The 13170-nt window shown below is 37.2% G+C and overlaps 1 protein-coding gene across 1 annotated transcript in view; it reads left to right on the top strand.

Moving 5' to 3' along the window:
* LOC107668732 (apoptosis-inducing factor 3-like) overlaps positions 1–13170 on the top strand; it is a 23254-nt gene that overhangs the window by 1908 nt on the left and 8176 nt on the right. Inside the window, exons 2-13 of the mRNA XM_016460705.1 lie at positions 2298–2511; positions 3574–3683; positions 3843–3952; positions 6324–6368; positions 6467–6563; positions 7445–7557; positions 7722–7808; positions 8054–8145; positions 11112–11242; positions 11466–11581; positions 12270–12341; positions 12766–12829. Of these exons, the coding sequence (XP_016316191.1) occupies positions 2298–2511; positions 3574–3683; positions 3843–3952; positions 6324–6368; positions 6467–6563; positions 7445–7557; positions 7722–7808; positions 8054–8145; positions 11112–11242; positions 11466–11581; positions 12270–12341; positions 12766–12829 (1251 nt within the window). The remainder of the gene's footprint in view (positions 1–2297; positions 2512–3573; positions 3684–3842; positions 3953–6323; positions 6369–6466; positions 6564–7444; positions 7558–7721; positions 7809–8053; positions 8146–11111; positions 11243–11465; positions 11582–12269; positions 12342–12765; positions 12830–13170) is intronic.

The following is a 13170-nucleotide window of genomic DNA, read 5'->3' as shown; positions in this document are numbered from 1 at the left end:
AGCTTTGCCATCACAAGAATAAATTACATTTTAAAATGTATTAAATTAGAAAACAGTTATTTTAAATTGTAATAATAATTCCAATATTACTGTTTTTACTGTATTTTTCTGACAAGATAAATAAGACACTTCTTTCAAAAATCTTTCAAAAAATGTCTGAACGATATTGTATAATATTATGATTTTGATTATATGAATATATATTGAAATATATATATATTTGAATATATTTTCAAATAACCGATATATTCAATATGATAAGATAAAATGATAATTTGATATATGTATTTAAACTTTTACGTTTTTAATTGTCAATTTAAAAAAATAATTGTTTTAATACGTGTCAAAACCATTGCTATGGAAGCCCGTCTCCACCATGGAATAAAAAAGGTAATTGCAACTTTTTATCTCACAATTCTTATTTTCTTCTCACAAGTTAAATCTCGCTATTGACCCATCGCAAAGACCCACCCCCCTTAGTTACTGTTGCTACGTCCGATGAGCCACGGCACTCTCATGCCACACATCATGTTCTCACGCAGTGAAAAATACGTTGCAGAGTAAAGAGGCGAGTGCACTGACAGACAGACAGAGCAGGTTACTTATAGTATGAAACAAAGTTTTAGCTTTCAAAATGTTGTCACTTTTTAAGAAATTCAAACAATCAATACCGTTTTGTGGCTCTTTAATGTGTCGTGACAGATAGCTGTAGCGCCTCAAGAAAAATATCCATATTCAAAACGTAATAATCACTTTAATCTAGCTTGCGCTCACTGTTGTAAACGGAAGCAGCTCTGGGCTGATGACGTATGAGGTCAGCGTTGCGCATGCGCCAATAAAACACAACCTAATTTTCATTTTTGGGTGAACTAACCCTTTAATGATCGGTCCGATTGCCTGTCAATCAAACTCCTAATTCTGACTTTTTTTCTCAAAAATTGCAAGAAAAACGTCTGAATTGTGAGATATAAACTCGGAATTGCGAGAAAAAAGCACTGGACCTATTACTTAAATGAAGTTGAAATGACTGAAATATCACCTTATCTTTATAGTTAAAGCTTGTCATTTATGTCCACAGATTATTTCTTTGTAAACTGAATAAGGGAATGAAAGCGTGGTTTCATTGATGAACCCTATAGATACGTATGTTCACTAAATAATCTGCCAGATGTTATTTTCTCAATTCTGACACTGAAAACAAAGTATCTGCAGCCAGCTCTGAGAAGGCGAGTTTTCTTTCTTTTTCTTTCCTCTGCCGGCTCAAGTCATCTTGCATGATTTTCCATTGATTTTAATTAAGCTTCACTCAGCAGGTGTGAATTCCTGTGTGATTAAAGCATAAGAAGCAGGCCCTCAGCACATTTTTCTGGCCAGAGAGAAAGCTAGAGCGAGACCGGACTGTAGTGGAAGCACATTGCACAATCGCTTTCTATAAAGACTGTGTACATTAAAATGGTGCTTCAGCTTCCAAGCTGTGTTTGAACTTGTAATTCTATTTCTGCACAGAAATAGCACTGCATTTGTTATGTAATAGGTTAAATTTCACTTCAATTTCTAAATCATTAGACATGACATTATAGTGTCTTAAAGGTATAATTCAACCAAAAATGAAATTTCTGTCATTAATTACTCACACTCATGTTGTTCCAAACCTGCAAGACCTTTGTTCATCTTCCTACGAAGCTACGAGAATAATTTTTGTGCACAAAGAAAACAAAAATAATGAATTTATTCAACAATTACTTCTCTTCTGTCACCGTGTCAGTTGATGCGAGTTCAAAAGTGTACCTCGACATATGCGTGTGGTGCTGCTGATGCAGGAGCCGGCGTTCTGACGAAGAACCCGGATGCACTGCGCATTGTTTGCATGCAGAGGAATGTGCATGCGTGCATCGTGGTACTGTCGTGAACGCGTATCGAACGATGTCCTTACTACCTTTCTGGGCCTTGAACGTGGTAGTTGCATTGCTGTCTATGCAGGGTCAGAAAGCTTTTGGATTTCATTAAAAATATCTTTATTTGTGTTCCAAAGATGAATCAAGGTCTTATGGGTTTGGAACAACATGAGGGTGAGTAATTAATGACAGAAATGTCCTTTTTGGGTGAACTATCCCTTTAAGGCCTGTTCACACGAAGAACAATTACTAAAGTGTTATCAACATATTTAAAGATGGCTGTGGATAAAATTTTAATTTAGCCGAACAAATCAATTAGAAGTACCTGAAGTACAGAAAATTGTCGTCTGTGTGATTGTGTCTTATTCTCTTGTACTTATATCAAGCAATTTTTTTTTGCAGTAGAGGTCAAAGTTGAGCTCACTCTTTTGGACAAAGAAAAGGAGGTGGACCTGATGTCTCCTAATGGAAAGGCCAGTCCATTTTCAGAATGCAGACCCAATGGATCTCTGGGACACTGTTCAGACGAGGACACCATGACACTGCGGCCACAGCGCAAACATAGAGATTACATAGAGGCATCTGTCTGCCATGTAAAAGACCTTGAGAATGGACAGTAAGTTCTTGATTTCAATACAATACCGAATTTTCATGTTCCTGTATATGTGAGTGCATGTTTGAGTTAGAGCTAATGAAAAAAGATTAAAGCAAAATGCATCACGGTTTCCACAAAAATGTTTAACAGCACTATTTTTTTTTCAACAAGTAATATATGTTTCTTTTTTTAACTGAATGTTTAAGTAATACATGTTTCTTGAGAAGCAAATCAGCATATTATATGTAGAATGATTTCAAGAATCATGTGTGATACTGAAAATGTAGCCTTGCCATCACAGGAATAAATTACAAAAAGTTTATTAAAAACATAAATTTAAAATTTCAGAATAGTTTAAGAATATTGATACATTGGGAAAAAAACAAGAAAATAAATTAAATAAATAATAAATATAATTTTTGTGGTAAATATAAGTTTTGCGTTATAGATATCTTTAGTACATCACAACAAACAATTCAAATGATTTTTAAATTCAGAGGCCTTAAACACCCCATTAAATAATCTGGTGGACATTTTTTTTTATATTTTAATATATTTCATATTAAAACAGGAAGTTGAGCCAGTAAATTAGCTATTAGCCTTTAGTTTACATCAGAATACAGAACAAACACAGTTTGTTTTCTACATACTATTGCTAGCTGGTGGCAGGTGGTATTAAGGGGAGGGACATTCTCATTCTATAGAACATTTTTTTGGACTAAAGTTTGCATATGGTAATAAGCATAAAGTGATATCAGCAATATTTTGATCAGTTTTCCAGGAAGAGAAAGATTGTACATTTTTTATATATCTGCTAAAATTTAATTTAGTCAACCTTTAAGAATACACTAGCATATGGATTGGGATCAAAGCTAAGAACCAAAAAATACTAAACTATACACACACAAAAAAAACAACAACTAAAAAGCAAAAATTTTATTATTTTTTTTTTATATATATGTCAGTTTTTTTCCGTCTGTTGGTGGCACAAAAATAACACACTTCAGCTGTAACCTTTGAATGCATCAGTATTTGTGTTTTGGATGTTAAATCTGTGCTGATCTTATGTGTTGTGTTTGGCAGAATGCGTGAGGTGGATTTAGGGGCAGGTCGTGCTCTGCTCATTAAGGAACACGGAGAATTCTTTGCTATGGGACACAAGTGCCCACATTATGGTGCTCCACTGGTCAAAGGTGAGGGACGTCCTGTGGAGCGCTCCTGGTCCTCTGCATTCCATAACCAATAGCTCTCAGAGTATTTTATAACTCACTGCTCTTAGACAAGCCTTATCAAATAGCAAAACAGATTGTTCTTTCAGTAACGTGTTGTATTTAAAAACAATTCTCCTCCAGGTGTGCTATCAAAAGGGCATGTGCGATGTCCATGGCATGGGGCATGTTTTAACATCACTACGGGTGATATTGAGGATTTTCCTGGCCTAGACAGTTTGCCTACCTTCCAGGTAACACATGTTCCTCTTCAACCTCTCCGGAAGTTCCTCTCCGAACATTCACTGCGTCCTCTTGTTCTTACGGACTGTAAAAAAATGTGCATAAAAATTAGTAAATTATTTCTAACATAATATATAATGTTATTATCATATAATATATACATTTTTTTATTTAAAAAAATATTTTCTTAAACATAAGCCTACCAAGAGTTTGGCTTGTAATGTTAGTATATTTGCATTTTGAGTTTATTTTAAATGTGATCCTATATTTAGAAAACAATATAAGTGTGAACTTATTAATGAATCATAATTGATACATTGGGAAAAAAACAAGAAAATAAATTAAATAAATAATAAATATAATTTTTGTGGTAAATATAAGTTTTGCGTTATAGATATCTTTAGTACATCACAACAAACAATTCAAATGATTTTTAAATTCAGAGGCCTTAAACACCCCATTAAATAATCTGGTGGACATTTTTTTTTATATTTTAATATATTTCATATTAAAACAGGAAGTTGAGCCAGTAAATTAGCTATTAGCCTTTAGTTTACATCAGAATACAGAACAAACACAGTTTGTTTTCTACATACTATTGCTAGCTGGTGGCAGGTGGTATTAAGGGGAGGGACATTCTCATTCTATAGAACATTTTTTTGGACTAAAGTTTGCATATGGTAATAAGCATAAAGTGATATCAGCAATATTTTGATCAGTTTTCCAGGAAGAGAAAGATTGTACATTTTTTATATATCTGCTAAAATTTAATTTAGTCAACCTTTAAGAATACACTAGCATATGGATTGGGATCAAAGCTAAGAACCAAAAAATACTAAACTATACACACACAAAAAAAACAACAACTAAAAAGCAAAAATTTTATTATTTTTTTTTTATATATATGTCAGTTTTTTTCCGTCTGTTGGTGGCACAAAAATAACACACTTCAGCTGTAACCTTTGAATGCATCAGTATTTGTGTTTTGGATGTTAAATCTGTGCTGATCTTATGTGTTGTGTTTGGCAGAATGCGTGAGGTGGATTTAGGGGCAGGTCGTGCTCTGCTCATTAAGGAACACGGAGAATTCTTTGCTATGGGACACAAGTGCCCACATTATGGTGCTCCACTGGTCAAAGGTGAGGGACGTCCTGTGGAGCGCTCCTGGTCCTCTGCATTCCATAACCAATAGCTCTCAGAGTATTTTATAACTCACTGCTCTTAGACAAGCCTTATCAAATAGCAAAACAGATTGTTCTTTCAGTAACGTGTTGTATTTAAAAACAATTCTCCTCCAGGTGTGCTATCAAAAGGGCATGTGCGATGTCCATGGCATGGGGCATGTTTTAACATCACTACGGGTGATATTGAGGATTTTCCTGGCCTAGACAGTTTGCCTACCTTCCAGGTAACACATGTTCCTCTTCAACCTCTCCGGAAGTTCCTCTCCGAACATTCACTGCGTCCTCTTGTTCTTACGGACTGTAAAAAAATGTGCATAAAAATTAGTAAATTATTTCTAACATAATATATAATGTTATTATCATATAATATATACATTTTTTTATTTAAAAAAATATTTTCTTAAACATAAGCCTACCAAGAGTTTGGCTTGTAATGTTAGTATATTTGCATTTTGAGTTTATTTTAAATGTGATCCTATATTTAGAAAACAATATAAGTGTGAACTTATTAATGAATCATAATATATTCATAATATATAAAAATAAATATGAATTTATTTATATAAAATAAATAATATATAATATTATTAGCATATATTAATAATAATACTTTTTTTATTTATTTATAATAATTTTTAAGCCATCAATGTGTTTGGCTTGTGATTTAGGAAACAATATAAGTGTGAACTTATTGATGATTCATAATATATTAATACTATTATTATTAATATTTTATATATATAAATTTTTATTTATAAATTTATATAAAATAAATATCTAACTTTATTATCATATATTAAGAACAAATTTATTTATTTATTTACTTAAAAATGTTAAGCCGAGCAGTATTTTGGCTTGTGATATAAGCCAATCTGCAGTTTGACTTGACCAATATTGACCAATATTTAGAAAACAATATAAGTGTGAACTTGTTGATGAATCATGCTTTTTGTGTGAAAATGTTCACAGGTTTATGCAAAACTTGTAAATGAGACCTATTGAATTAAAAAAAAAAAGCATATTCCCAACAAGACATAGAGGGAGTACAAACTCCTTATACGCCCCGAGGACATATGAGTTCATCAGAGCAGAGAAAATTAACCTCAGTATGTGTCATCACTAAGCAGTGGGGGTGTTTTCATAATCCCTCTGTTATGTAATAATCTGTCAAGTCATTTTGTTTTTCTCACTATTTCAGGCCAGAGTCGAAAAGGAGAAGGTGATAATAAGAGCAAACAAGCAGGTGAAGAGTCTCTCTTTCTCTGAAGTGCTTGTGTAAAGAGAGTTATATTTAAGAACAGTTGTAAATGGTGATGTGGGGAATCATCTGTTTCCTGACAGGCCCTTCAGACTCAGCGGCGGTCAAAGGCCATGTCAAAATGTTCAGCTGTCATCAATTCCAGCACTGGATTCAGCCACATTCTCATTATTGGATCAGGTTGCAGCCATAATGTTATAAAATGAGACTAAAATGCACTAACATAGGGGTGAATTCACTAAGTGTTGTTTATTTCCATGCACTGTCTACAGGAATAAATCCTCAATCTATGATCCTTAAAAAACATACACAGACATTTCTCTTAAATTTTAACAAAAAAGTTGTGCCATGCAACATAGTGCTGACTTCTTTAAATAAGGTTCAATCTGTAATAAGGCTAATGTACACAAAAATGATTTACTCTGTAAATGACAATGATTTAATTGAAATACTCACGGCACTGTGCCATTATTTGGTTAAACTGGATTTCTGGTAATATGTAGTTTTTGCACTGAAATACCGTGTGCCTACTAGTGAATTCTCCCTGTGATGTTTGAGTAGTAAACATTTATACAGCTTATATGTGTAGCTGAAACGTAAGCTTGTGAATACCCAATAATTCATTCATTCATTCATTAATTGTTAACCCCAGGTTTAGAATGACCCAGCGTTAACTATTTCAAGTGTGAAAATCCTTTGCTTATCTAAATGTGGGTGACGAAAGTGGATAATGTACCATGAAATGTACGTTACCATGCTGTGACAGAAGAAAAGGCACACATCATTTCCTGTCCCAAACTGATTTTATTTTTATTTCTTATACATGTTTTATGGCAGCCTAGATAAGCTGCTGAATTTCTACATTTCGACTTGATTGGTCCATGCCATCTTTAAACATAAGACAATGCAATTACTGGTTGTTAAGTAAAAATAAAGATAAAGTCTAAGAGATAACATCCAAAGCATCAAATAAAATCATGCATTTATATTCAGATTAGAGTTCAAGATGAAGATGACACCTTACAAAACTCCTCTTGACCTCTGTTGATGTTCTCACTCAGGTCCTGCTGGTCTGGTGTGCGCTGAGACTCTGAGGCAGGAGGGTTTTACTGACCGTATAGTGATGTGCACCATGGACAAACATCTGCCTTACGACAGGCCTAAACTGAGTAAGGTTTGTACACAGAACAGTCCATAGAACAGTGTGGGAACCAAGTTTTACCATATAAAATTAACATAAGACTGCTTTTCCAACAGAAGGTTTTATTTTGACCACACATGTGTGCTAAAATTCAGCAAGTATGATATTGATTTAATGCCCATCCCTCATTTCTTCAGTGTTTAGAGAGCACAGCTGAGCAGCTTCAGCTGCGCTCATCTGACTTCTTTCAGGCGCACGACATAGAGATACTATTAGAGAAAGAGGTGAGAACACTTAACCTGAAATGTTTACTTAATTTACTGAGGAAAACACTTATAAATGTGTCTACTGAGTCTGTTAACCATTACACATTGTGGTGGTACCATGGTACAGTGATGGTATCAGATGGTAATACTATGGTATTTTGAAACAACATATTTTTTGGTACCGTTACTGAAATGACACAATATTTAAATAATTGATGTCTAAATCTGTGTCACTACATAAATTGCCATATGTTTCTTCACAGGTTGTCTCTGTGGATGTGAAGACACGGACTGTGACATTTCGGGATGGTTTTAAAATGGAGTATCGAAAACTCTTCATTGCCACAGGGAGCAGGTAAACGCTCCAGTTACTAACGTAACCTTGGTTCCCTGAGATAAGGGAATGAGCATTGCATTACACGCTTATGGGGAAACTCCTGCTTACTCTGATACTAAAGCCTGATTTGTTCACGTTTATGTAGCTTCACGAACCAATAGCGCTTCAACCCGCCAAAAGGGGTAGAGCCGACTGCTATGTAAGTCAGCTCTGAGCTCCATTTCATCAGAATCTTTCGACTGATAATGACAGTCATCGACTCGCGTGCAGCCTTATAGAACGGCAGGGAACCGAGGTTATGTCAGTAACCAGAGCGTTCCCTTTCAAATGGTCTCTACCGTTGAGTTACATGCTTATGGGGAACACATCCAATAGCGCCGTGCTATAAGCATGTGCAGAACGAAGCCGCTCTGCAAACCCAGCCCCGGAGAGCCCATACTGAGGGCTCCTGTAAGCATAAGCTAATAATGAGACCCAAGCCACTTAGGCTGAGGACTACAGAACAAAACCTTCTCCACATATTGAGGGGATTAGGTAAACTTAAGTGGACGCACAGATATCAACGATAGAAATCCTGCTGGACCAAGCCCAGGAGGAGGCCATTCATCTGGTGGAGTGGGCCCTCACTCCTATAGGACACTGTAAGCCCACTGAGCCGTAAGCCAGGGGCTATAGCATCCACTATCCAGTGAGTCTCTGATTCGCAATCGGCAGCCCTTTAGAACTCAGAGAAAGAGCTTCTCTGAGTGCCGAAACGGGCCAGAGTGCTCAACATACACAAGAGCCCGAACCAGGAAGAGTGGATTGGGACGCTGCTTATCTTCTGAATTGGGAAGAGCTCCCCTCAGAAACTTAACAACAAGGTCGTTTCTGCCGACTGACTGGACAGCCACGACAGCATGATTCGCCGCAATGACTGCCACATAAACTTTGAGCATGAAAGGGGTGTGCCCCTTGTCCAACAGGTCTTGCAGAAAGGTTAGCACGTAGGACATGTCACAAGAGGACGGGTCCTCATTCCGTGCAGCACACCAGTCAGAAAAGACTAAGGGCATAGAGGCGTCTCGTAGATGGAGCTCTAGCCTCCAAAATGGTATTAGTCACACTCGCGGGAAGCTGTAAAGACTCCCATCGAGGGGCCAAACATGAAGGCTCCACATCTCTGGCCGGGAATGTCAAATCATGCTTCTTGCTTGAGAGAGGAGGTCTGTCCTCAATGGTATCGGCCAAGGGGCTGCCGATATCAGCTGAATCAATTTGGGGAACCACTTCTGATTCCTCCAGAGTGGGGCCATCAGGAGGACCGAACATCTGACTTATCTGACCCGTCTGATGACCTGAGGAAGCAGGGCAACTGAGGGGAAGGCATAGAGACGAGCTCTGGGCCAATCGTGGGACAGGGTATCTTGCTGCTTCGAGAAGTAAATTGGGCAGTGAAAGTTGTCTTCTGAGGCTAAGAGGTCCACCTCTACACTCCCGAAGACAGACCGGATTGTTTGAACAGTTTGGGGATGTAGTCTCCATTCTCCTGGAGCTACATTGCCTCTGGGCAGCTTGTCCGGTCTTTGGTTCAGTCTGCCTGGCACGTGAACTGCTCTCAGCGAGACGAGATTGCACTCTGCCCATAAAAGGAGACATCAAGCCAACCTGTGAAGGGAGCGTGACCTGAGACAGCCTTGGTGATTTATAAAGGCTACCAAAGTAATGTTGTCCAAGTGGACCACGATGTGGTGCCCCTTTAAGGCCGACAGGAAGGTTTTTAGGGCTAGAAAAACCACCATCATCTCGAGGCAGTTGATGTGCAAGCATTGCTCCAGGTTTGACCAGGAGCTGAACGCCGGTCTGCCCTCGTACAGAGCTCCCAAACCCAAGTTGGAGGCATCTGTCGTAACCGCTTTCCTTCTTGAGGTCAGTCCCAACGGGACACCTGGTTGAAACAGGTGAGGGGTTTTCCAAGGGGCCATAGCTCTGATGCAGCGGTGGGTTACCCTGAGAAGAAAACATCCCTGGCGCCAAGTGTGGGATGAGACATGGGCTTTAAACCAATATTGGAGGGGCTGCATGTAAAGCAGGCCCAGAGGAATCACAGAGGAAGCGGCTGACATGAAGCTGAGCATCTGGAAAGTCCTGTGGGGACGTGAAGTCCCAAGTCTGAATGACGCTGCTAGCCGCTGAATTATCAGGGAGTGTTCTGGCGTAATCCATGCCCGCATCTGGGCCACATCGATAACTGTCCCCAGAAAGACTACTTGCTGGCTGGGAGACAGAGAGCTCTTGGCTAAATTGATTCTCAGCCCAAGCCGCTCCAGGTGGCTGAGCAGCAGTGACCTATGAGCGATGAGTTCCTGTTCCGATCTGGCTAAAACCAGCCAATCGTCGAGGTAATTCAAAATGTGGCTTCCCATCTGCCTCAGAGGGGAAAGAGCTGTGTCCATGCACTTTGTAAAAGTGTGCAGGGCCAGAGGCAGTCCAAATGGTTGGACTGTATATTGATAAGCAACGCCCTCGAATGCAAATCTCAAGAACGGTCTATGATGAGGGGTTATCTGGATGTGAAAGTAGGCGTTTTTCAGATCCACTGATAAAAACCTTCTGTTTATTTAGCATATTTGCTCGAGGATCTGCTTCAAAGTCAACATCTTGAACGGCCGTCTTATAAGCGAGCGGTTCAGATGCCTGAGATCGAGAATGGGCCTGAGCCCGCCATCTTTTGAAAGAGAAGGGCAGACTCAGCCTGAACAGTTTCCATCGCTCAGAGCTTAGCGGAGGGAGTTCCGGCCTCAGCGAGAACTGACCCTCTCCTCCTCTCTGCGCTGGGATCAGGATGGCTTCTGATAATAATAATAATAATAATAAGACTTCTATTGATATATTTTAGAAACATTAAAAATTCTTACCAATCCCAAACCTATGAAAAGTAGTGTATATAACAAAAAAAATGCATTTAATTTTTTTATTTAAATGAATAAGTTTTATCTTTACAGACCCAAACCTTTGAGCTACAAAGGCAAAGATGTGGGAAATGTGTTTCACCTCAGAACACCAGAAGATGCCAACAGCATCGCGACACTCGCCAGCAGTAAGAATGCTGTCATCGTTGGAACCTCATTTATTGGTAAATTTTACATATACTGTATATATTCTCTGTGTAGTTAAATAATAGCTTAAGCCACTCTTAAGCCACAATTTAAGAATAATCCGTGTCATTGCATTAGATAACAAAATACCATGTGACACGTATTCTAAAGATGCACAAACACACTTTTCAAGTAGGTGTATCTATATATTTTTTGGGGCTTCTGTATGAATAATGATTATATGTGCTGTTCTGTGTTCAGGTATGGAGGTGGCCGCAGCTCTCACAGATAAGGCTCACTCAGTGTCTGTGATTGGCATAGAGGCCGTGCCATTCCGTAAAGCACTCGGAGAGAAAGTAGGAAAAGCCTTGATGAAGGTGACAGAAAATAACTATATATAGAATAACATAAATAATAATATTAAGTTTTAAGCAGTAAAATCATCGTTAAATGGTCTACATCAGAGGTGCCCAAACTTTTTTTGTATATGAAGTTCCAAAAATCAAATTTCATTGAGGGTCGTATACCCAGCTATATTGTAGTTTTTAGTTTTTTTTAGTTTTATTAAATTCACTTATATTCTCTATATTTCAATGCATAAATTAAACAAAAAAATATTCAAACAAAAATTTAATAAATTAGAAATAAAGATATGTTTAAATTTTTTTCAATATGGCATGGCAGGCCAAATCAAAGGTCATGGGGCCCTGGTTCGACATCTCTGGTGTATATATTCTGAGTAAATGTTAAGCATGAATTTTAAAAGCTTAGAAAGCAAAATTCTTAAGTTTAAAGTAAGTTTAAAGTTCTTAAGTAAACATTAAATCAGTTGCATTTGCTTTGGCATTAATGTAACTAATTCTATAAGTTAAGCATGTTTAAATACAATTTTAAATTAAAAAAATGACCATGTGGTGTTATCACTCTGTTGTCTAACTTTTCTTAAACTCTGACAGGGTGAAAATGACTCACTGACTGTATATTATCCCTTGCTGTAACCACATTAAACCTATATTCAAAGAGTATTTTTTTCATTCAATTTTTTTATTTTGTTTCTCTCCTCAGCTGTTCGAGTCAAACAGGGTGAAGTTCTACATGTTGAACGAAGTGTGGGAGATGCGAGGGCATAATGGACAGGTATCATGAAAGTGAGAGAAACAAGAGTTCAGTGAAGTGTAGGGCTCTCTCTTTCTCTCTCCCTCCCTCTCTTTTGCTCTCATTCCTGTAGAGTGATTAATTACACCTGGTCTTACAGTAGTACTGCTTAGCTTTGAATATTTTCAGACACAGCTATTGCAATAATGGATTGGTCTTGGGGTGAAAGGCCAGAACTCATAACAGAAGTGAGCACACAGTCAGCAAAGTAAATGTATAATTGAGAATAAGCAGAACTGTGATCTATTATGAAATTACGTTTGATAAAGTTTGATAACCATTTATTTCAAAAGAAATAACGTACTGAGATTTGAACACTGTATTATAAGTCATGGTGGTAAGAAAATGGGCAACTATGACATAAATGTTAAACTGAAATATTTTTTTTTTTTTTTGGTTTCGATAGTTAAAAGAAGTGGTTCTAAAAAGTGGCAAAGTCTTGAGAGCTGACGTCTGTGTTATTGGCATCGGTGAGTCTGTGTGATTATTGAAATTTGGCTTCTCATTTTTCTTTTTTGCTCTCAGTTTCCCATTTCAGGTCCCATTGTAGTCTTGGCTACAAAATTAAATAATACATCTTTTTTTTTAAGGTTTTTGAAATAAATCTCTGCATTTGTTTGATCTAAAATACGGTAAAAACAGTAATATTGTGAATATAATTTTACTATTTAAAATAACTGTTTTCTATTTTAATATATTTTAAAATGTAATTTATTTCTGATGAAAAGCTGAATTTTCAGCATCATTACTCCAGTCTTCAGTGTCACATGATCCTTCAGAAATCAGTCTAATATGCTGATTTGCTGCTCAA

The sequence above is a fragment of the Sinocyclocheilus anshuiensis genome, unplaced genomic scaffold, assembly GCF_001515605.1.
Source record: "Sinocyclocheilus anshuiensis isolate Anshui unplaced genomic scaffold, SAMN03320099.WGS_v1.1 scaffold36, whole genome shotgun sequence".
Taxonomy (NCBI): Eukaryota; Metazoa; Chordata; class Actinopteri; order Cypriniformes; family Cyprinidae; genus Sinocyclocheilus; species Sinocyclocheilus anshuiensis.
This window is presented reverse-complemented; position numbering and strand designations above follow the sequence as displayed.